General features: G+C 40.7%; 1 protein-coding gene across 8 annotated transcripts in view; it reads left to right on the forward strand.

Moving 5' to 3' along the window:
* Nucleotides 1-1885: 1885 nt before the first annotated feature.
* The window catches only part of LOC128738781 (calcium-transporting ATPase type 2C member 1), an 84105-nt gene continuing 60611 nt past the window's right edge, over nucleotides 1886-25379 (forward strand). Inside the window, exons 1-2 of one of the 8 annotated variants that reach the window (XM_053834147.1) lie at nucleotides 1886-2177; nucleotides 2332-2607. In XM_053834147.1, coding sequence (XP_053690122.1) covers nucleotides 2365-2607 — 243 coding nt within the window. In that variant the 5' untranslated portion in view covers nucleotides 1886-2177; nucleotides 2332-2364. Of the gene's footprint in view, nucleotides 2178-2316; nucleotides 2608-9614; nucleotides 10062-25379 lie in introns of those variants that run through there. The other 7 variants (XM_053834150.1, XM_053834148.1, XM_053834153.1 and 4 more) reach the window with 7 other exon arrangements.

Consider the following 25379-nt stretch of genomic DNA (forward strand, 5'->3'; position numbering starts at 1 on the left):
ATGAATGATGACAAAAGCAAAAATACTTCCCTCTTCTTTTTTCTCACATAAAAACCAAACAAATACCGTGGACCCCTGTTCGTTTGACCATTTTTAATCTGAACACTTTTTAATTTCAACCCCGTTGGTTTGCACGACGTGCAAATTAAAAATGGTTCAAACGTCATTCTCAACATGACATCATTTGTTTATGCAGACAATGCACATAAACACGATTTGTTTGTACTGAACTAGCGTGTTTAATCGGTTTCACATGTCGTTTTTCTAACGATTAAGATAGAAATCCGATCAGAAAATGCAATATTCGCACTTGCAACTGCCAACTAAAACAAACCACCAAAACAATAACAAAGAGCAGGGCGGCCAGTTCGCACAGGTTTCAGCATATTTCGGGTTACCAGTTGTTCAAATTAAAAAGTAACCCCGTTAGTTTGCATGAGGAATCGTTCAAACGAACGGGGGTCCACTGTATCAGCAACTTCGTAGACGCGAATTGTTTTTGTACATCGAACTCATCGAACTGTCGGGTGAAACCAGGTAAGAACTGTCACTGTGAACTGAGCTATTGTGTTACCTGACTCATAACGCACCCCTATTTCCGAAATTCTAAAATCTCATGCTTTTATTTTAGGAGTAAACATGTAATTTCTTATGTTATGTACCCCAAGTAACCATAAGCAGTAATCCAAAACAGTATATAAAAAATGCATCCCTAATGCCAACCTTTTGTATATTAGCAATCTTAATGCTAATAAAACGTTTATTAACATTGTTGATGTATAGAAGCATTATCGTAAAACAGCATTAAAGACAGCAACATATGCGCATATAACGTATCAATATAATGCATTTGGTCAATTAAAACGAGTCGTAAGTGTTGATAAACGGCTTGTACTTGACTTCTTATTTTGCTATTCTACGGCCACTATTCGTGCCCTCTTCCACCTAATGGATGCCGTCCTTTTCTATTGGTAATGCAGGACAAGTAGCTGTGATATGAGAGGGAATATTACCAACATTTAAGCACAGAGAACAGATTCATAGGCTCGAAGGAAGTAATCGATTTTTTGTGTGTAAAATCTGTCGGTGGCGCCCTCCAGAAATAGTTTGCCAAACGCATCAAAAAATATCCATGTACCTTTATCAATATTTCTTTGTGCTGGAGTTACATAGCAGCGATGGCAGCGACATCAAGATTTAGTTTGCCATTTACTGCTCGAGGGGTGCTCTATAGGATTACTCGTAGATTACATAAAAACCTTTTACACACTTTTTGTCGATCACCTAATGGTAGTCTGTTCTCTGTGATTTCGGTGAAACAAACTGAATTTTGCATAAATCTGTCTCCCGTACCTTTCTACATCGCTCTGCTGTTTGACATAAGCGATTACTCGCTTGTAAGCAAGTGAAGATAGAATTAACAAAAGGGCGAATGTCGCAAACGTAAACAAACCGAGTGAGGGTTGATTTTCCTATATGCTGGCCCAGCAAAAAATAACTCTCACCCGTTTTGTTTACATTTGCGACATTCGGCCTTTTGTTAATTCTATCCAGAAGTGGTCGTTTACTTGCAAGATTTAACTAAAAAATTAAAAATTTTGCAAAATGGTTCACAGCCGTATACTGGAAACCCCTTGATCCGAAAGGGAAATCTTGGAAATCCAAGAGGCATCCTATTCGGCGTATTGTAATCCCGGTTGTTCGAAACCCCTTGGTTACTATCTTCAATTTTTCGTCAATTTCAAAGTGACATTTAAAGAATACCGCATTGCTGGCAGTGCTGCGCTGTCTAATTGGAAACAAAAACACAATATTACACACACATAAGAAGTATAGGCCTTTCACAGCCTTTGACGTGTGGCGCAGTGTAGAGTGTAGTGCAGGCATTCCGTGCTCTGCAATTGGAATCTGCCGCAGTTTGTGCAAATTTGTATTCGTTCTTGATAGTCGCGGTCTTAGACTTAAAATGTAACTTTAATGTAAATTGTTTTCCATACTATCGAGGCATAGTATTTAGTTAAAAAAGTTGAAAAGTGCAACTAGCTCGGTGTTATAACTACCTATTGCAATAACCAATAGTATCTACTAGGAAGAAGAGCCTTTCGAAGGTGAACATTATTCATCCCCAAATAAGCGGTCGCTTTGTCAAATTCTGGCCGCGATACAGCTTTTACACGGTACGGAAACTTTTAAGATGTAATTGCAACATTATTTTAAATATTATAGATTAGCTGCAGAACTTTAAATTAATTTAGACCATGTCCAATAAAAAGTACACATTTTGCTTTGTTTAGGGATTATTATTATACGTCAATGTTAAGTGTATTTCAGTTTTCTTACACGTAGTTCTTCAAAGTCCGCGTTATGAAAATGCCAAACCGAATTTTCGTTGGTCTTGCTGAATTTTTAAGGGCAAGTTTCGATTTCCGTGGTTATTCATCAGTGAAACGGGCGAGGGCCGATGGTGGTATACACGCCTATGAACGGGTGCCTCAGGAACTACTCTACGGTAATGATCTCATGAAACAGCAGCAGCAACAGAAACCCGGACGTGTTTTCTTCGAGTCTATTGTGACTCTGGGTGACGAGCTTGGAGCAATCAAGGTGGTGAGCAAAAAGCATATGAAGAAAGCAAACTAACAACTAAAAACACCTAGTATGTGGCAGTATCCACCGTTACCTATGGAATAACAATTTCTAACCAATGTTGTGGTTTACTAAACTTTTACAAGCTTTAATGGTCCTGTAGTAATGATCCTACTTACTCCTATCTATTTGGTTGTAGAAAAGGTGCTTACTGCAAGATTCACATAGTTGCACTGAGATGATCGCCGCAATTTACATTGTTTACTCTTTGTGATCGGCGGTTTATATATTTTTACACGTGGTGTTCCAGAAGTTTTCAAATAGCATTTGCTGTTATTCTGATACGGACAGTATTTCCAAATCCATGTTTTTATTTTGTTTTATGTCAATAGAAGTTTAGATAACCAACAAATGACGTTAATTACGAGCAAATGCTGCTTGTTTGGCGCGATTCAACGATGTATTGTCTAATCTAAATCAGAAAACAGCAATCATTTAGAAAATTACATAAATTGCAATCTCAGACCAACTCTACAACATGTAATAAACATTTGAATTAGGAGGACTTGGGCTGGGCAAGACACTAGGCCGTATGAATAGAAGAATTAGAGCAAATGCTCCCATACGATTTAAACGGAAAAAGCAAAGTAAACTGTTTTATTCATATGGCCTACTGTTAGCATAGCATAGCATAGACAACCGTACACATCATGGGTGGCTGATACGGTGTACCCGCAAGCACACTATACACCTGGCCATGTCCTTACGATTTAAGAAATGGGTACGTTAGTTGAACACCTACTTTACGAGGATGCGTAAAAACTAACGAAATCTTCATAGGTGTTCATGTACCCTATAATATACGATATGAACATAATATGAATATATAAGCGTAAAAATAAAATGACATGGAGCATATTATGGAGGGTTTTGCCCATAGAACAATCTCACCAGCCATCCGTCGAATTAATTATAATTGCGTCATTTGAGTTTCCATCAGTGTATCTAATTTCCAATAATTAATTTAACTCTTCATTCTGATATCCATGTGCATTATTTAAATTTGTCTCGGCCAAAGTTTTTACTGTACAGTAGGAAATGCTTGATGAGCTGAAACAAAACAAATTATTAGAATAATATATTAATTAGGCTTGCCTGGCCGTGTGGCTCAGCCGTCTGCTCAAAATCGCAGTTTTGAAATCAGGTATTCGGGAACCACGCAGCGTTGCAACTCCTAGCTTAGCTACTCAATAGAGCATTACCGTGCATGGCCGCGTGGAGGCGCTAGGTAGCGGCTTGAGATGGCAAGAGCTATGTTGGTCGCTTTCTTGTTTGCCGCCGTTCGACCGCAATTGCTTATGATTACTAGGGATCCCGACTTTTGCTGATACTACACCTCCGAATCTCACGGCTGGTGTCATTGTCCGTCGTTACCAGCGAGCCATTCGTCAACTACCTCAAACTCATCGCTGTCGATCAATACCCTGGTGCTCAAGCGGTGTCTGTCGGTCTTCGTTCCGCCAGCCAGCATGTACTTTGTTTTAGACGTATTTACTTTCAACCCAATCTTTTCTGGAAACCCCGCGTGTTGATATCTGCTCGATTCATAACACTTCGTAGCACTACGTTGAACTAGAGATGGTCGGGTAGCGGAAAATTTGCCCGAAACCCGCACCCGTACCCGTACCCGCCGGGTTCGGGTCGGGTTCGGGTATTAAAAAAAATAATTTGCGGGTTCGGGTCGGGTCGGGTATCTCCATTCACCTTTTTAACATTAAAGATGGTCGGGTAGACGGGCCCGTCCCGTACCCGTCGGGATGCGGTCGGATTCGGGTATCAAAAATAATAAACTTGCGGGTTCGGGTCGGGTACGGGTTTTCAATTTTTTTCTTGATCGGGTACGGGTCGGGTTCGGGTATTCAAATTTTCATACCCGACCATCTCTACGTTGAACAGCAGGCATGACCATCACCTTGACGATGCCCTCTGAGTGATCCGAATGAACTCGACAATCCATCAAGCAAAGTCATGGGTATAAATGTCCTCAAGTACTTGACTTTTCTTTATCGACAGACTTCGCAGCCGGTTACTGGAGTACAAGAAAACTACGGGGCTAGCGTAAAGATCCTATTGACTCGATATCGGCACCGCCTGACAATCCATCCGAAATCTGAACCTGTGTTACTTTGTACCATCCATCGTAGAAAGGTTAAGTTTGAAAAGCTTCTCGGGGAAGACACTCTCGTTCATGATTTTCCATAGCTCTTTCGGTCGATGGTATCATATGCTGCTTTTCAGCCGATTTATTATTCTTTAGTTGTCTGATGGCCTCCTTAGCTTCGCCTATCGTTGGCTGGCACCTCTTTTCCGTTTGTCCCATTGTTGAAATTTTTTCCCCGCTGCGATAGTTGTCTGCCTGGGTGCCATTCTGATGTTCATTGAAGGGCTGCTTCCACCTTTCGATCACCTCACGATTGTCCTCCAAAATACTTGACCAAACTCGTGTTTTAGTCTTTGACCTTGAAATGCGGTCAGGCATGAGGCATTAATATTAATATTTTTTGAAAACGATGGTTTTTACAATTGATGGAGGGACGGCAGGGGAAAGCAATGAATTTTTTTTAGGAAAGGAGAGGAAAGAGTGTGAAGAAAGGGGGTCTAAAAATAACCCGCAACCAGTCACGTCGCTACATTAATAAGGGGGGTTGTGAAGACTTGTTTTGTCCAGCGCTTCTATGGTTCAAAGGTACACGGGTACCAGCGAGCCACACGCCCTGGCAGGTGTTGTGGGTTCAAATCCGGTTATAATCTCTGATTATAGCTTGGTTCGACCCATGCACCTTCCAGAATTGGACAAACTTGTTAAGCGTAGCTACCTATTACCCGCCCCCCCTTCCTTCCTTCCAACTCTTTCCCCTCATTTCAAAAAAAAAAATTTTTTTTTCATCCATCAATTACCGTCCCTTCATCAATTGTAAAAACCATCGTTTTAAAAAAATATTGACGCCAAAATGCTGTTATTTTTATCCCGACACATTTCGACTCGCGGCATAAAGCCTTTCTGGTAGAACTTTCACGTTTCCTGAGAATTACGTAACTGATCCAACTGCGCAGACAGGTATTTTCTCCCGGAAAATTTGGATTCGCTGCATCTTTTTCTTTCTGTGTCTTTCCCCATTCTGACGTGTCTGCGGCACGGCACTGTGCATCTTTGCCGCCCGCGCAGCGTTCTCCTCATCCATCACACTCCTACATTCATCTGCAGCATGCTCTGTGATTACTAAAAATTAATGATCACTTAAGATTATTATTGATCATTATATTGATTACCGTTAGTTACGTTACGTAAGACATAAATGATTAACTACAAGAGTAACAGCTGATTACTACGCTTTTATACACCTTAGAGTGATTTATGTATTTTGGCATTACGCGTGCTCTATTTTAGGCATTTACGGCAAAATCCATTGATAATATCTCAAATAGAGCACACATAACGCTTGTCCAAAATATATAAATCATCCTACTGGAAACCCCTTGCGCACACGCAAGTTTCTATTGCAGTTGGTGGAGTCCCACTGTGCTGTTGCAGAGTTTTTCAACCTGGGGGAAAACAAATCACTAACACAATTATAAATTAGCAACCTCTGTCAGCAGAGCGCACGTCCTCTTTCGCTGCTTGGGATTGGGTTTGAGCTTAAGCCTTGGGCTCAACTATAAGCTAGTGATAGAACTCATCACTCCCTGCTCAGTCAAAGATACGACTGAATCAGCATGTTTCTTCCACTTTGAACGCATTTATTTAGCTCTGTTGGCTGTCCCCCCGTTGACAGTGTTGTGTTTTTCAATGGGTCGAAACTCCGGACAATTTGGTGGGTTCATCTTTTTTGGCACCAAATCGAAATCATTTGCTGCATTCTGCATACCATCCAAGCACCACTTTAGAGTAGTCACAGCTAGCTAAATCAGACCAGACTATAACGTTACTGTTATGTTTACGAATCAAATGAATGGCAAAATCCGTTTCTTCAAGTATTTTTCCATATATAAACTTGATATCATTGTTTACAAAAAGATATGAAAAACTCATTCTTCAGTCCACAGCTACATATTCCTTGCCAGATCATGGCATTTTTTGCGAATTTATCAGCAAACACGAACTTATATGAACTAGGCACTTACAATTTTTGACCAGGAAGTTGCTGAAAGCCATTCTCACGTAGGCTTCGTCGTCCATTAAAATACATTCGTTGAATTTCGTTAAAACTTGCTTCTGCTAGGCATTTGTACATGCTTTTTGGCTACCAAATTCTGTATCAAGTACCGATTCGGATGTTTACTGGCACTGTAAGACCTATAGCCTTCTCGAGCGAGGATATTCCGCGTGGTTTGATAGTTTGCTTCGTACCTTCTAGCCATATCCCGGATGGAGATGCCAGGGTTACACTTGAATTTGAATATAGAACGCACCTCAATATCTTCCCCTCCAGCTTTCAGTTCCTAGTTCCGGTTTTCTTAAAAGCTCTTTGCCACCTTGCCACACCTAGGTTCTCCCTATAATCTTTTAAAACATTACACACTGTTGATTTAGGAATTTTTAGCACTTTCGCAAACTTTGTTCCAGACCACTCTGGATATTCCAGGTAACGGGTGGCAACTAAAATTTTGGATTTTTTTTGCGGCCCTTATACTCAACAACAAACGAGCTCAGAGTGAAGTGAGAGTATGTGTTAGCTCTCTCTCTCCTCTTTTTGTTAATATTTTTTGTTTTGTTTATGCTTACCCAGTTTTGCTAAAAATGGCGTCGAAACAAGAAGCATTTCGGAAGCGCGTTGTACATTTCTACGAACTGCAACAGAAATCTCGGCAAAAAGTATACGGTACAACATTTAAAAAGCAAATATGTTGCGGCTTCGACTGTTTACCATTTCCTAAGATGCCCAACAACTATTCGCAAGCAAGGTAGTGGAAGACCAGCCAAAATTATGGACGCAGAAGGACGTCGTTCTCTCTCTCGTTTCTTCAACAACAAGCCCTCTGGTTTAGCCATCAATTAAGATGCACCAGACAAATGTTTGGAGAAAATTTTGATCCCGTTTCTACAAACACATCATGCAGATGGATAATACGTGCTTTGGCCGAATAGAGCATCATCACATTGCGCCGAAAAAACACAATCGTTCCTAAATACCCATTCGATCCCACTTTTACCTAAGAATCACGATCGGAAAAACCTGTCTCAGTGCGCCCAATCGAAGATTTCTTCGGGATGTTGAGTTCCTTGGTGTACAAATATAACTGGAGAGCCACGAATTGCAAACAGTTGATTGGTATAACCAAGAGATGCATTCGCAACGTTGACATGAAGGCCGTACAACACTCCTGTTTCGACGTCAAACGAAAGCTTCGCCGAACAGCCGATTACGGACCGTTTTTCTAATATACACTAATTTTTTTTGAACAATGGATAATGTAGCTTTAATTTCAGATCAGATCTTCTTCATGTATCTTTGTCTTTTTTTGACAGCTTGACAAAAAAATTTCAAAATTTTAGTTGCCACCCGTTATTTGTGTAAGATTTTTTTACGTTGGTCGAGTTCCATTTTGTACTGCTCTGCAACGTGGTGCAATATTTTGACGAGACTTGCACCAGTTGTTTTTCATAAACATGTAAACAAAGCTATGTCAAATGGTTATAATTTCTATCATAATGGGCATACCGGTTTCTCGCATAAGGGGCGTCCAAATTTGTTTATAGGCGGGCTTTAAACATGGGCATAACTTTGGCTACGCGATTAATGAACATGCATGATGTGGCGGAATCAAATGGGTAGCTTGTACCAAAGTCTTCCACGCAATGATATCTTAGCCGAGTTACCACTGGAAGGGTCTAACTTAGACCGAGAATGAACAGTTAACGACGAGATGAGATGATATCGCAGACCTTCTTCAGCGAATGCCAAATCCAGAATGTTCTATTCTTTGCCGAAATTTTATGTTATCTCGCAGGTGAACTTTACATATAAAGTGGTCAACAGAGGGCGCTTGCATATAAATATCGAATGATACGCACTCTGTTGTTTAATATAGACTGAGGCACTGCGGTTTTAATCAGGTTACTGTCATCTGTATATTGTTGTACCACGAATGCTTAACGCCGATTTCGGACCCCTTCTTTTTCGGGCCCACAACAAATCCTGCCCCGGAAGATAGAGTGTTCATTACGTGCTCGCACCTGCTGTAGTTTAAGTGGCACGTGTATTAGTTTCAGCTTTGTACAAAGCTGGTAGGGAGTAAAGGGCCAAACAGAATGCTGCGTCATCGCGTCCGTCAGCGTTATTCTAATAGTTTTCCCATGGGTTTACTGTCAAATTGACACTGACGGATGCGTTGACGCAGCATTCTGTTTGGTCCTTAAGTTGCGGTTCTTACCACGAGAATATAGCACCCTGTCAGGGGCTTGGTTTTGGTTACAGACTAGTCTCATATATATTAGATTATTAGATTATATAGTAGATTATATGTTGATACACTCAAGTGACGAATGTCGGGCCTGTCCCAAATGTATTGAGAAATAAATAAATGGTCTCTAAGTTGCCCCGTTCTTAATAATCGAAAAACCAAACCGTGTATAAAAAGTACTTGAGTGTGATAATTTTCTATTACCAAAATAAATATCCGAAGAGATAACGGTTATATTTTGCACAACAAAAGGCCCAGCAAAATAATCAACACAAGTGAGTCATTTTGGCCGAAAAGATTACGTCACTAGCTCACTGTTTATCATGGGCAACGCCGTGGCTGTGGGGGGTGTAACTATTTCGAATAGCAACTTGGGAAGTTTTTCCGTAGAACGTTGGCTCTCTTATCGCTTGACATTTCCATTCTCAGCCGCTCTCAGAGTGCTCGGTCGGGGCTCTTTTTCTTCGTTGTTGCAACACGCACACTCATACGGGAGCAGTTCGAATTGATACTGGCAGCGCAGGGTATCTATACTGGCGAACTCCCGCATCGGAAGGACATTTGTGCCGCTGCGGTCGTCGTGCGCGAATCTTCCGTTCTGATTGCGGTCGCTAAGTTAGCAATCGGTGGCTACGAGGAAGGAGGGTGATAGCAGCTGCAATACTGTAGCCTTCACCCAAGCTGTGGATGGGTGGGCAGGACATGTCGCCACGATCCTTCTCCACCCAGTCCGTAGTTTTCCGATCGCTCGGCCGAGATAGTGAGTGTGTTGCGGTACTGTGGTTGCATTTTTTCCCTTGACGCGGAGCGGTGAAAATTCGATTGAAACTTTCTAGAATACAAAAGCAAGGAAAAAGACATATAGTTTATCATTAAAAGTTAATTTCTCAGTTTGTGGCAGTTGGTGCACTTTCTGTGAAACGATGGAAAACGAAGAAAATTGTGAAAAAGGCGACGGAAAAATTGCGAAACCAAGCTCAACCACCAGCATGGATAACAAGGCTGCGGAAAAAGTAATTATGCGTCCGAATTAGTTCATGGTTTTTGTTTGTTTGTTTTTTTTATTCGATAGTAATTTTGATTCGAACGATGTGTTTGCTAATCGATGTCACTTGGTTTTGTGCTTTTGATGTTGGCCATGACTGAAGGCATTTGTTTCCTAGAGAAAGCAAAGTGCACAACAAATTCAACCTTGCGTGAGTGACTGTATAATGATTCCGATAACCCGAATAGATAACGGCACGAATTAGTCGTTTGTGCAAACATAAATAGAGGAACTAGGAAGCACTCGGTGGAACTACCATCTTCGGTTATCATAACAATATTCTTCAGTTGTTGCTCATTAGAATTCATCACCGCAGGTGGTTTTTGCGCTGAATCCTGCTTGATATGCATTTCTCGTTCCGTTTCATTCGAACAGTATGTATTCAACACGTTTATATATATTCTATAATGCTTCAATGAACTGATATTGAAAAGTATACTGGCCTATCGAACGGAAGGTAAGGTTACACAGTAGGACAGATGTCTAACATCCCTGGTCTGTCCGTCGGTTTTTAGTGCTAAGGATTTTATTAAGCAGATACATCCTATTCCTGGTAGTTTTGCATTTGTGTTGGTGGCCATCGCATTCGAACTAGTGACTTGAGAGAGATGAGTTTCTTTGTTTTTGCTGGTAACTTATAATTATTATACCACATATGAATGCTTTTTCTGTCAATTTTTTTTATAATGTGCCCGCAGTGTTTCCAGTGTTGTTGCATGTCTTTAATTTGCTTGAGATACATAATTAATTATTTAAATATTAAGAAGTATTAATGAATAGTAGTAAAAATAAATAAATAAATTCTAAGTGACTATATTTGTAAAGTTGTCACAATATATTAAATGAATTAAATAACATGATGGCCACCCACTGCAATGTGACAATGGAAGATGATGTACACAATGCTAGTTACTTCATCGAGAAAATCCTTTTCACTATCAGGAAATAGTTTAATGAACGTCCGGAAGCGGCTGATTCGAGATGAACAACACAGGATCGAGATTGTGGTTTTTCTCAAAAGAAAAAGTAAATTCTAAGGTTTGAAAAATACCAGGGTATTGAATGATTTTACTTTGTGTTGGAGCAACATAGATTTAAAATTCGGAAATTTATTCAATATGTTCATGAAGTTGCTGGAGTGGATGAAATTATTTCCACCACGAAGTCAGACTATCTGGCTCAGCGTTTTTCAGATAAGTAGTGTTTGCGTTTATCGATTTAAATTGCTGGAAAAAATTTGTTCTTGGTTATAGGTTATATAATTAAAAGCGATACTTTTAGACGATTAAGTTTATAGAGTTTATACTGATATATTACAGCCTTCTTTTATTTTAACCAGAAATCAGTGTACGTTATGTGGTGTTGGATTAGCGTTTTTTTTAACCAAAATTAGTTTGAAAATTTATACTTATTTATTAAGACTAAAATGTGTTTCTTGCTTTTACATTGCCACTCAGCGGTTGGTCACAGCGAATGAATGTAAATTTTCAGTCGAATCGGAAAAATAATCCCGGTTTAGTACACAAATTCGCGTGAAATGTGTGCAATAAAACAAGAATAAGAAAATTTTCACGAGATTAATTCCGTTGCGGAGAGAACCATAACACAGAAGCGCTTGATGAAAATTAATACTAATATTTATCATTTTCTATGTACCGAAAGTGAAAATGTAACCTGTTTAAATACTTTCCAATTGTTGCTAATAAGGAAACCACCGAATTGATTACTTTTTATTCTTACGCATCTTTCACCTATATTGATTGATTAACAAGTGTTCTGATGCAGAACAGATTTTTGCATGTGACGTATATGCCGTGAACGTAGACGAATTATATTTAAAAAAATAATTAGCTTCAATTGTAGGTTATGTGTGAAAACGTACCCTTGATAATATTGGATTTTTATAAACTATCTATGAAACCTATCGATGTATAAATACCTACACGACTCGACCGCATTATTGACGTGAGACTGGTTGTTCGATTTACTAATTAGTGATTTTAGCTTTCGATTCGAAGAAGAGTTAATTTCGTAAATAAACATTTGTAGAAGTTAAGATATGATTTGGTGGCATTAAAAAATGTCGACAGGTATGGTTTATACTATATTTTATGCGTGCTTAACCCATTAAGCCCCACACTTTTCCCAGCAGGGACAGAAAGTTGAAACTTTCAGGAAAATTCTCTTTGCGGCCCTGTGTTCCGCAACGCTACGTTGCGAAAACGCACCGCTGGGCGTTAGGGGTATACCGTTTTTGCATACCTTCATTATTATGCATATAAATACTTCATACTTTTTTACCGTTAAAGCAAACTTGGGATTTTTATAATGTTTCCGGGATATTTTGAACAAGCGAAAGATAAGATTTACATTCATTTGTTTACTAAAAAGCAACGACTTCAAATGAAACATCCGCAGCGAACGAACGAAAACAAACGTTCCCGTTGCAAAATTTGAATATCGTTTCTTCCTAGCGTTGCGTTTTCGCAATGCAAGGCTTAGAACCTTTCTTAAAATTACAAAAGTAATCAAAATTATGAAACAAAGTGTTTTTTGGCAAGCAACCGATTCTTACTAACACCGATTCATTGGTCAGACGTAAATAGAGGTAAAATCGAGTCATATGAGCATTTTTCCTTAACTGTCTGAAAAATAGCAAAACCTGTTATTTTGTCACAGCTGTAATTATGTTACATGTAACATCTGACCTTTGAGCGAAAACAGGTCGACTAGATTTTTTTTTCCAATATTCCTTTGTTTCTCAGGGTCCAAGTTGATATTTTAAACATAGCCTTCACTAGAATCGAATGAAAGTGCGTTGCGTTTTCGCAACGCTGGGAGGAAATGGGTTAAATATTTAATATGGCAAATGCCTAGATGACATAATGAAGTACAACGGAAATATGCCCTGCAATGGAGTGCGGACTCGTTTTATCCCCTGTCTCTTATTAGCAACTATAGTAAAATGTTATAATGAGAAAACATATGTTTTATAATGGAATATAAAAATAAATAAATAAACGACAGTTTAACTGCTTAACTGTTATTTTTCTAAGGCAATAAATCAGCAAATACCTATACAATAATTTTACATGGGAAAAAGTACTATCGAAAATTAAATGTGTTCTGAGTTGGCTCAAATCTTACGTAGTTGTATATTTGAGTTATGAAAAACTTAGTAAAAACTTGTGCATTAGGAAGTCAAATATGTAATTTTTATTCTGAGTTATGGTGGTGCCAAAAATCATCATTTTTGTTCATTTTGCTTTTACATTTTTTAAATATTTATTGCTATTGGTCCACTGAACTGATTTTAGAGATTTCAATAAGCCATATGAACATTTTATCTTGATGCTTAATTTTTTATCATTCCCAATGGGGACGAGTAATGTTTTATTTTTCCACGCGAGTAAATGGATATTGTTAGTTGAGTGCCTTTCTGCAAAATTCGTTCGCTTCTGTGTGTGAATGTGTGTGTATATCCTATCTATCTCGCACTGTCCGGCAGTGATTTTATGAAAAAAAGGTAACTGCAGTGATGGTTAGTCCTTGTAATTATCTTAGTTTCGGGTTATAGATGGTTTTAGCTCTACTGACTATTCAAAGACCCATGAAGAATGACTGAGTACTTGCAGCGCATTCCGGAATCATTTTCTAGTCAGCAAGTCCCGCCAGAAGGTAATACTAGATTCATATGGATGTTACTATTACATTCGGACTCTCAACTCGTTTGGTATGTTATTAGCAAATAAGTTGATCCGTATATAGTAACATGTGAAAAAATTCGACTTGAAACGATCTTACCAAATTGCTGATTGAGTCAGTATAACATTTTCTTACTAATCGCGTCAGTGCGTCTTATAGCCAATAATTTAATTAATTTTTCCTTCTTAGTAAGGAGCTGAGTCCAGCTTGCTACTGCCGGAGAGTATCGTCGATTTTCTCCTGGATTCGATTAAGGATCACTTTTCACAGTACTTTAAGAGTGGCATATAAAGCAAAGCCCATAAACGTCCTTCAGAACTCAATAGCGGCACCACCCAGTTGAGATTCGAACCTACGACGATTGGCTTGTTAGACCAGCATCGTACCCCGGCGCTAACTGAGCGGGCAATAACAACACATAACGGCGGGCGGGCGGGCACATAACAACAAAATATGCTATCTTTGTTGGTGACTATGGACCATAGGCAGTGTAAATATTGACGAAATTGTTTGGCATCTGAGAAAAATACTTGGAATGACTCTAACAGCCGCTCCCAGTCGACATTCGAACATACGATGATCAATTTTCCTGATGCACTTGTGGTCGGGGTTTCTTCAAACTTTCAGGGGAAAACTGCAGCACTATGGTTATGGTTAAGGGTCCAATACAGTCTCACCTAAGTGGGACTGCTGAAAGGGTAGCAGGCATATTTGGGGGTACTCGTCCCGATAGATTTGCGGGGATGGTACTTGTCGAGGTTGTATGGTTGGTTTGTCTTGCCGCCGCAACCACAGATGGTCTGCCAAATCAAGGACTTTTTGGCGAAACGCCAACCGTGATGCGGCTAAACTCGTAAAACTCGTGCACATGCAACTGCTTTCTGGCGCGAGTTTTAGCCTTCCGGATCTTGAAGACGTGGACAACTTGAAGACGTGGACGTGGTAGAACTGGTACATGTAGAAGAGCCGAGAGCCGCGGTGCTTGTCGCATCAGGAATTCCTCTCCACTCTACTCGGTTCTGGGATACTTATTGCCGATTCGTTGCGCGTCGAGACATACGCAAGTTGGCTTTAACCTGGTTGAGCCATCTTTCTAGCTCGTTAGACTCCTCTATTTCTGGCGCCGGTGGGATTTTGGAAGTGAACGGATTTTACTGCACAGTCGTCCGGCATCCTTGCGACGTGGCCGTAGTGTTCCAACTTTCGTCAGGTGTACGATGGGAATCTCTCCAAGTAGTACCTGCAATTCGTGGTTCATAAGCCTACGCCACTCTCCGCTATCCGTTTGTATTCCGCCAAAAATAGTCCGCAACAGCTTTCGTTCAAATATGGCAAGTGCACGTATGTCTTCCGTAAGCAAAGTTACTGTCTCAAGTCCGTAGAGGACTACCGGTCTCACGAATGTTTTGTACATCGTCAGCTTTATGCGGCGTCGTATGCTCCTTGATCGAAGTGCCTTGCGGAGGGAAAAGTAGGCTCGATCTCCAGCTTGAATGCGTCGGTGAATCTCCTTTCGCGTATTATTGTCAGCGGTGACCTGAGATCCCAAATATACGAACTCATCAACCTCTTCCAGTTCATCGCCGTCAATAGGCACTGTCCGTTGGAGGTAAACGTTGCTTTCTCTGGAGCCTCTTCCTATCATATATTTAGTTTTCGACGAATTGTTTTGTAATCCAATCCTCTTAGTCTCCGTTTTTAATCTGGCATAGATTGCCTTCGCCGTCCCAAGGTTTCTAATAATGATGTCGAGGTCATCTGCGAAGGCTAGGGGTTGGCTACTCTTGCTGAAGCTCGTTCCTCTCGCCTCAAGGCCCGCTCGCCGGATCACAATACTTTTTTTTACTTACTTTATTTTCGTTATCAGCCGAGAGCCGTGGTGGCTCTTGCCGTATCAAGAATTCCTCTCCATTGTGCTCGGTCCTGGGCTATTCGTCGCCAATTCGTTGCACGTCAAAAATTTTACATTGCAACGTGGCGATGTGCCAGACAAGTATTAGTTGGTGTTTGCTGATAAATTCTCAAAGGTCATGATCTGGCAAGGAATTCGTAGCTGTGAACTGAAGACTGAGCCTTTCATCACTTCCTCAATAGTGACATCAAGTAGGTATGTTCAAGAAAAAATGCTTGAAGAAACGGATTTTGTCATTCATTCGCAAACATCGTAAGTGGTGCTAAAGTCGTATGCAGCTAATAATGTCGATTTCGTGCCAAAAGAGACGAACCCTCCAAATTGTATGGACTTTAGACACATTTAAAAATGTTAGGCAATTGTCAAACAACGACTTCGACGAAGCGGGGAGACAGTCAACAGTGCTAAAAAAATATGCGGAAATCTTCAACTGTGCAGGATGATGCGTTCTATTAAGAGAAAAATGGCGAATTTTATCAGAAACAGAGAAATGTAAGGATGTAATATTGGGACATTTAAAGCTAAATAAAAATGATGCAATCCAGTCATTTACGTTTTTTTTGCGAAACTCCAGTTCCAAATTATAGGGTTTTCTATGCCTCTAGATTAACTTTTATTTAGGCTTTACTTAACAGATTGTGATGAAATTCTGTCAACGTAAGCATTACACTCAAAATTTCATCAATTTCGATCCATACGCTACAACGCTAAAAACTAACCAAAACGCTTTTTCGCTCGTTTTTGCCCAAATGCAATGTGCCATTTTTTAGAGAGCAGTCTTTATAGTAACATTATCTCATCCTGAGCAGATTTTTTTTTTCGGATTCCAAAACAATAGTAATTATTATGAAAACTGGAGCGGGTTTTGAAATTATTTGTTTACAGCGGTGCTTGGTAGATTTCATACCATTTGTTCAATACGATCGAATCAAGATTTGCCACATGTATAGTGCACTCAGGTCTGGATCCTTACTGTAGACGACAATTAACTGCTAGTCTGTCCTTGTTCGGTTGCATCACTGTCGAGTTAAGTAGAATGGTCACATTATTGCAGCTTGCAAGAAAAATTCTCACATCGCTGTTATCTTGATTGTTGAACCAAACTACCAAAAGATTACCGCAAAACTGATTTCAGTAATTGATTACATAAAAATTTACTAAATCAGTTGTTTTTCATCAAAACCATACAACAAAATTGTTATTTTGTAGAACTGCAAACTATAAAACCAAAGTGGTGAATGACCCTCTGGGTTAAAACTAATCTAATAAAAAAATATAAAACCTAAACTTTAACATTGCGTTTATCTCGCGGTTATCTCCTGAGCGCGTCATCACCGCGGCTGCAGGTTTTCATAAGCGCCGCAATATACAAGTTGAGTAATTTTTCGTCGCTGGGCAATCGACTTAGCCGAGTTACTCGTCAGAATCATGTCTAGCTCGACTTCTATAATACCAAAATGCACGTGTCGAGAAAAGTAAAGTTCAACATGACTTTCATAATAGAGCCATAAGACGCCACAAACAAAGGTCGCATATTTATTATTCCTAAGTGATCAAGTGTTTCCAACTTCTCTAGCAGGGCGAAAAAACGCAACGAAAAAGTTAGCATCAGTTTTTTGGGAAAAATTCGACCTATCAAAGTGAAACATTCCTCTTAGCAGTCGTTCAATGTTCGCAATGTAGCTTAAGAAATAATACAAGCTGAAACGATTTTTTAGGGCTCACGTTGAATAGCCCGATTGAAAGAGTTTCCAATATAGCTCGAAACACATCCGGCAGATAAAGTAGACGCCATTATGTGAAGGATAGATCATTATTACGTTGTCAAGTTAGGAAAAAACGAATGACGGCATGATGATAGCGGCAACAGCTGTACCTGCAATTGGAAGTTTGTATTGGTGAAAAATGCAGAAAAAAATATAGAAAGCTGCTGCGATCTGTAGTGGAACAAAAAAATATGAAGGTTGGTTCACAGTGTTTAATTCAATGAATCTTCCAATTTTATTTGAAATTGTATTTACATATTTGAACATAGTGATAAGTAGCTATTCATATAGTAGTTAATATATTAACAAAATAAAAAGTAAGCAAATGCATGCACCCTACAAAAGTGTACGGTTATCCCGGCAAACGGTTTTAGTCCTTGTTGGCGGAACTTTCGAAGAAAAACTTGTAAGACACCTGTCTTTTAGCAGCACGTACTGGTGCAGCTTTAAAGCTGCAATTTATTTTAATTGTAAATATTTAAGTTTAGTTTTAATTTGATTTTAAACTTACATTTTTAGTATTCTTTGTTCTATAGGTTAGCTTTCCTCATTTGTTCTGACTTCCAACTATCTTTCTGTCCTATAGTTTCCAAGATTTTAAGTTAGATTTTAAATATTTATATAATTTTATTTGTTTTCCTACCTTTCGACTATCTCTAACTTTTCAATCACTTCCCGTTTCTCTGTGCTTTACTAAACACTATAATTTATACTAATTTTATATATCAAACTTTTAACTTTATCTTCTATCAACTTTGGGCTTTCTTCTTTCAACTCGAAATAACTCTTCACTTTTCTTCTGTCAAATTTCTTCTACCTTTGAAACGAGCTGCGCTGTCAGCCTGACAGTCGCGTTCGATTTTGCGAAAGGGCGAAACCGGTACTCACTCAATTCGATCGCACAGTGGGTGCGTCAACATCCCCCCGCCCGTGTAGTTCCGGTGAGCCTGAAACCGTCTAACGAACCTCTCCACCTTTATGAGCGGCTTGTTCTCGACTTGATGATGGAGATTCATTGGGCGGTGATCCTCTTCTATGCTGTACTTCTCCTTCGTTTCCGTCTGCCAGCTTTCTGGTCCTTTCTGAAACTTCAGGCATCCATGAATCTTCAACTGTTTATTGGTATATTTCGCATGAACGTTTATATATTCAGGAACTCTTGCTTCAGCGGTGTGCCGCCCATACACGCACCATCCGAGACGGGTTTTAGCTGCTACCAATGCCCCTGTACTGCTCTCCCAACTCTCGAGTACACTGATGAGATGAGCGTTGTCTACTCCGATGATCAAACTAGGAGTGATTTGGTTGTAGCTACTCAGTGGAATCCCTTTCAAGTGAGGATAGTGTGCGCAGAGTTCAGCATAGTCCACTGTTTGGCTCGGTAACTTTAATTGTTCCACCGTTCTTGCTTTCAGGGAGAAGTGTTTTTTCTCGTCCCTTCCTGCGATCGTGATTTCGATGCGCTGCGACTTTCTCTCCATTCGCGAAACATCTCCCGTCCAGCAAAGATGTAGAGGCTCTCTTGGTCCTTCGATCCCAAGTAGATTAGCTACTTCCGCTTCAAGCATTGTTGATAAGGACCCGTCGTCGAGGAATGCGTAGACTTCCACGGTCTTACCATTGCCGTGTAGCGATACTGGCAGATATCGTAGCAAAGCCGATGATGTCAACGAATGATGATGTTGATGTGCAACGTAGCTGTTCGAATGCCTCGAAGCTGAAATAGAACTAGACTTAGATTCGTCCGAATGCAGCAAAGGATGATGACGCATACGACAGTCTTCGATCGTACACTTCCTTTTGGAGTGACATGGCCACGTACGATGAGGTATGAGACAATTCCGACATAGCCCCTGGTGCCTCATTACTTTCCAACGTTCGTCCATGTCCAGCTTCTTGAAATCGAGACAATTAGCAATCAGATGATCTGTGCGATTACAGTACCAGCAGGATTTACTGGTGTTATATTTCATTTCCTTCTGTTGCGGCCTAATTATTTTCGCTACAGTAGCTGAAGAAACTACTTGATGAAAAAACAGGGTTTCCTTCGTAGCCTTCTTGTTCTCCGATTTGGTTGGTTGCGGATCTACGCCCAATGTTACCTCGCTTGCCATCTCTACTAGCTCTGCCATAAACTTGTTGAACGTCTCCAAGTCAACTAGGTGATGGGCACGCTTAAAAGACGCCCACTGTAACTTTAAAACTGGTGGAAGCCTCTCCACCATCTCGTGTAACAGCATCGGATTGTTGATGTGTTGACGTTGATTCGCTATTATCATGTGATCAACTAAATTTCCGACTGCCATTCCAAAATTGATTAAGCTTTTCAGATCATCACCTTTTGGAGAAGGAGTTTCTCGCATCCGCTTCAGCAAAGAATGAATGATGACTTCCGGTCTCCCGTAAAGTCGTTCCAGTGTAGCCACCACATGAGGTACAGACTCGGGAATCAGGAGCCGACTGCGAACACTATCCAAAGCATGTCCGCGAAGGCACCGTTGCAACCTTGCAAGATTCTCGGCATCATTGTATCCGCAGGCTTCCGTAGAGTTGCGGAAGGAACTGAGAAATAGCGGCCACTCCTGCGGATCGCCGGAAAACATTGGTAACTCCCTTGCTATTACTTGGCGAGCGGCAAGCTGTTCCGCGGAGGGTCCCGTTCTACAACGTGGACGAACTAGATCGGCGGCATTCGGCTGCCTTGATTCGGTTCCATGACCGAAATAATCAAATATACGCGGCTGCTCAGGCCCCGACGGTGGCGCTGGCGCCAACGGATTCGACGCGGAAACGTACTGGTACCCTGACGGTGGTACGAGTACAGACGAATTCGAATTTTGTGGTTGTTGCCCCGACGGCGGCAAACGTACCGAAGATTGCGGGTCACAATACTGCTGCGGCCCCAACACGGGTAAAACCATTGCCGCTTGGGATGCGGGATACTGTTGCTGCATGTACTCATGCAAATACTCAGACGGCTGCTGACTCGGTGCTGCCGTTTCAATCATCTGCCGACGTGCTCCCGAAACAATTGATTGTTCACCGCGTCCCCAGCGTTGCTCTTGTCCGAAAACAGTCGAATTCATCGCTTGCTGCACACGTACATACGGGATTTGCTGCTGCGATGCTGTACGCTGTTGGTCGTGTGCTTTAAGGCCCGTGGTTGCACAATGAAAGCGTCCCGACGTCGACTGATTCCAATTCGGTTCAGGTTGCAACTGTCGCGTTACAAATATGTTCGAAATTGCACACTTTCCAACTCCTGGATTCACTTCACAGTTTGGCTTGGACTGCGATGGTAATGGAGGCATCGATACGATTGGTTCAATTGTTTGCTTAGGCCCCGGCGGTGGCAAAGGCGCTAACGGTTTAGAATTGACACCCGGCTCGTATTTCGACGATGGAACTAGGTGGGGCGGGTGGACAGAGGCTTGCATTTTCGATTGAAATTCACTCGCACTCGGTATTGGTGGGAGTGGGTGACTTTTAATAAGCTGTACCTGACTAACTGTTGCTGTAGCTACTGACTTAACAAGATTTAATTGCCTACGCTGAGCTCCTAGCTGACACTCTTTTTTATTTGAGTCCTGCACTACGGATGACTGTTTAGGTGTACTAGTACTGGCCTTGACTATAGGCAGTGGTCCAACATTCGATGATGTAAACTTAACGCTCACCTGATTAGCAGACGACTGACCTGCGCTGATGACGTTACCGTTGTTACTTACAACAGGGATCACATGATCCGTACGCAGCGTACTGCCAAGCTGCTCGACTGGTGTTTGACCTGGTGCTACAGCAACTTCGTTGGTGACTATTTGTTTCACTGCCGGCTGGTCCCGGGCCACGGCTGGCGACTTGTTGTTAACGGTGGATGACATTTCCGGTTGACTTTGGAGGTTGGTAGGAACGGTGACTGTCGATGTGGTTGCTACTCGACCCTCTGTCTGACTGGCTGCTTCAATCCACCGACTAGTGTTTTTCCGGACTATCCTGGAGCTGACTCTGCTCCTCACACTGGCACTTTCCTCCTCCTCGAGTTGTGCCTCCAGCACGTCGAAACGCTGCTGCTGGTGTTCTGCCTCTACCTGTTGTCGAAGCTGCTGATATTTTTCCGCCTCATCTAACTCTTTCAAACGATTTTGCCGTTGCAAATCCACTTGTTGCAACTTGAGGGCAACTCGGGCTGCCCGTCTGCTGCTGCGACTTGTCGCACGGGAGTGCTGACTGGTGTGATGAGACAAAATGGTTTCCGTTCCATTGTGTTCGATGCACCTCTTGCAGGTGAAACTCCGATCTTCATCGGCAATCGAATCACCGACATCCGCACACGAAAAATGCACGTACCCGTCACATTTGTCGCATTGAACCAGGTCATCGGCACTATCCGGCCGGTTGCACGACATGCAGTGACTTTCCGGATTCATCTTGTAATCCACGTGGAAGATTAAAAATCTTTAAAGTATGTTGGCGGAACTTTCGAAGAAAAACTTGTAAGACACCTGTCTTTTAGCAGCACGTACTGGTGCAGCTTTAAAGCTGCAATTTATTTTAATTGTAAATATTTAAGTTTAGTTTTAATTTGATTTTAAACTTACATTTTTAGTATTCTTTGTTCTATAGGTTAGCTTTCCTCATTTGTTCTGACTTCCAACTATCTTTCTGTCCTATAGTTTCCAAGATTTTAAGTTAGATTTTAAATATTTATATAATTTTATTTGTTTTCCTACCTTTCGACTATCTCTAACTTTTCAATCACTTCCCGTTTCTCTGTGCTTTACTAAACACTATAATTTATACTAATTTTATATATCAAACTTTTAACTTTATCTTCTATCAACTTTGGGCTTTCTTCTTTCAACTCGAAATAACTCTTCACTTTTCTTCTGTCAAATTTCTTCTACCTTTGAAACGAGCTGCGCTGTCAGCCTGACAGTCGCGTTCGATTTTGCGAAAGGGCGAAACCGGTACTCACTCAATTCGATCGCACAGTGGGTGCGTCAACAGTCCTGCTGGTTGGCTGTCTGGAAAATCGTGAATCATTTTCACTGTATAAAAGATACAATCTATACGAAGGCATAAAGCCATCATTGTATAGCTTGTACAGGCGTCAGTCTCTGCTGGCAAAATATCTAGAGAAGAGTGCGAACTGATGAAGTGAAACTAAGCACCACCGGAAGTGGGGAATGGTAAGAAAGCGCAGGACATACTTTTTGTTCGTCCCGGTTTTACTAGCTTCTGTCATGACAGTTTTTCCTGTATCTATTGTGATTCGTTGCTCGAGGTTACACTGTACGAAGTTACGATTTCAGTTCAGTCCGGTTTGGTCATTTGACACGCAGTATAGTGTGTTCCATCTCGATCCTTTGTAGTTTTTTGTTTGCGCAACGTATGGTGGTGTAATTTCTGTTGAAGGTATTGTATAAAATGTTTCATTATTCCTTTATGGTTACATGAATCGTGTCGATTATTATCGTAGCGTTTCCCGTTACAGCTACTCTAAATTTCAGTTTGATTGAAAAAGAAAAACCCCATCTTTTACTGTTCCTTGTATTGGCACCCTGTGATGCAGACAAGGGCTAGACACCATGGCTGTTCTTTTCCCGGACATTTCTCCTTTGATTGCATGAATCAACTATTGGGTATTCATGAAAGTTTGAATAAACTTTTGATTGTATCAAAAGGCAAACGAGCTTACTCGTTTGGTTCAACTTCGTTTTTATTGAATCATGTGGCAATGTTTTCAATTGCTGAAATAGGAACTCGGGAAAACTAAGATTTAATGGTAGCTGTAATGTGTATGTAACATATAATTATTAATCGTTTCCAAGATTTACCAAAAGATGCTAATATGGTGAAAAGTCAACATTGCTATTTAGATTGCTTCAAGCACGAACTAAAGATTCCGTACCCGTGTCGTGTTTGACTAAAGCAAATTGAAGCTGTGCCTTCATGCAGAATATTACTAGACTTGTTTGAAAAAATATTTGCTCTGGTAGACACAAATAAAAAAAGTATGCTGAAATTACACAAAAATCTATTGTATCTGTAAAACCCTTATGACACTATACATTTTGTACATCTAATTTACAGTAAAACGAAACAATGATCGTGCCAGGGCCAAATAAAGCTCGCCCTTCCAACAATGGAACGAGTACAAAACTGTTTAAAAAGAGCTTCCGTTAATTACAAGCTTCATTGTTTCACCCACTTTGCACTAGTTTTACTCTCGAAATCTTGCACTCCGAGTGTAAACTTTCTTATCAGCTGCAAAAATGCCGGCATTTCAGTTTCGAGTTGGAAAGAAGCGAGTGAAAATTGAAAGCAAAAAGCCCCTTCAAGTGCAGATGATGAGAATGACGGTGGTGCCGACGACGGTGATGACAACGACAGAGCTGGTGATGCTGGCTATTCAAGCTATGTTACTTTTACGTACAAAGAAGCACCACATGTACTGACACATATGTGTGCCATATGAAACCAAGTAGTCATATTACGTGTAACTTGGAGTTAATATTACAGCATTTGTGTAAATTACTTTCAAGTGATAAAAAAAGCTTAAACATTTCTGATGATGAAAGAACTTTCAAGCAGACCACTCACGGGCGGTGGTACCACTTTTCCTACTTCTTTTCAACATGTTCCATTATTCGATAATTTCTCGGATTTTCAGGATTCGTCTGTCGGTCCGTGTTATACAAACCAAGCTACTCGACAATGATGACGAGGACTCTACACGTTCGTTGGGCTGCGCTTTTTCTGCCGCACTCAGCTCTCTTTCCCTTGTACGTTCTGGTCCATATCATATAGCCATAGTTCACATTCCTATCAAACCCTATGTGTATGTATTGTGTTTCTCGTTTACCACAGAATGGATTTGACCGAGATGAACACTAATGAAAAAAATAAAATCAATGAACACATCCAATTTTAATCAAAAATGCTCTTCGTTTCGAACTGATAGAACTGAGTAATTTTCGAAAGCTGTAATGAAACTGTTCTCGAAAAATTACAGATTTTGCTATCAGTGTATATAACCGTGTCCTTGTGCTGTTGTACCGCATTAGCAGCGCAACAGAAACCGAGTACAGTTGTTCCTGTTTCACTGAGGATCTGTTGCTTCTGTCTCACCACCACATGGCCAGCTTCAAGGACCTGTTTCTGGACATGGAGCCCGACACGCATGATGGTTGCCATATCTGCTGTGTCACATATATAGTACCTAATATATCATCCTTCTGTTGACGAAGGAATCGTCTAACCATTCTGACATAAACTATTGTTTATAGTTCCCGGCAGGAAATGAGCAAAAGCACCCAATGCCAATCATCAATCTTGCTTCGTCTCGCTGATTCTGCACGCAAAATCTAGGTTCTCCGTGTTCCGTGCAAGGATTGGAATTTGATCTCTTTTCTTGGTGTACCTACGTATAACATTGGTCTTCGCTATCGGGAGAGTTGAAAGAATGCATCTTTGCTAGGTAAACATGAAATCGATCACACAATGTTACACAATGTTGTAAGTTTAGTGACAGTTGAAAGTTGTTTCAAAAATGTTTTACTAATTAGGCATACCCAGTAACAATTCTAAAGCCATTTCATTTAACTTGAACTGGATGTAACACTTATAGCTATCTATAAAACCATAATGAAACTGTTAATGAAGACGAATTTCACGCCAACTCGTCTATGGGATTGGTAGCACCCTCTCAGAATTAAATGAAACTTTTTTTGTGTAAAGTGTTCATGTAAATAAGCAACTCTTTGATACTTAGAACAACCTCGTGTATCTGTCTTGAGGTAGAAAAAAGTCAGTCTAGACTAGTATTTAGGTATGCAAAGTTGCTTATGAGCATGAACTCTTTACACACACAAGCTCTGGTCGAGTTGGCGTGAAATCCGTC

The sequence above is a fragment of the Sabethes cyaneus genome, chromosome 2 (genome assembly GCF_943734655.1).
Source record: "Sabethes cyaneus chromosome 2, idSabCyanKW18_F2, whole genome shotgun sequence".
Taxonomy (NCBI): Eukaryota; Metazoa; Arthropoda; class Insecta; order Diptera; family Culicidae; genus Sabethes; species Sabethes cyaneus.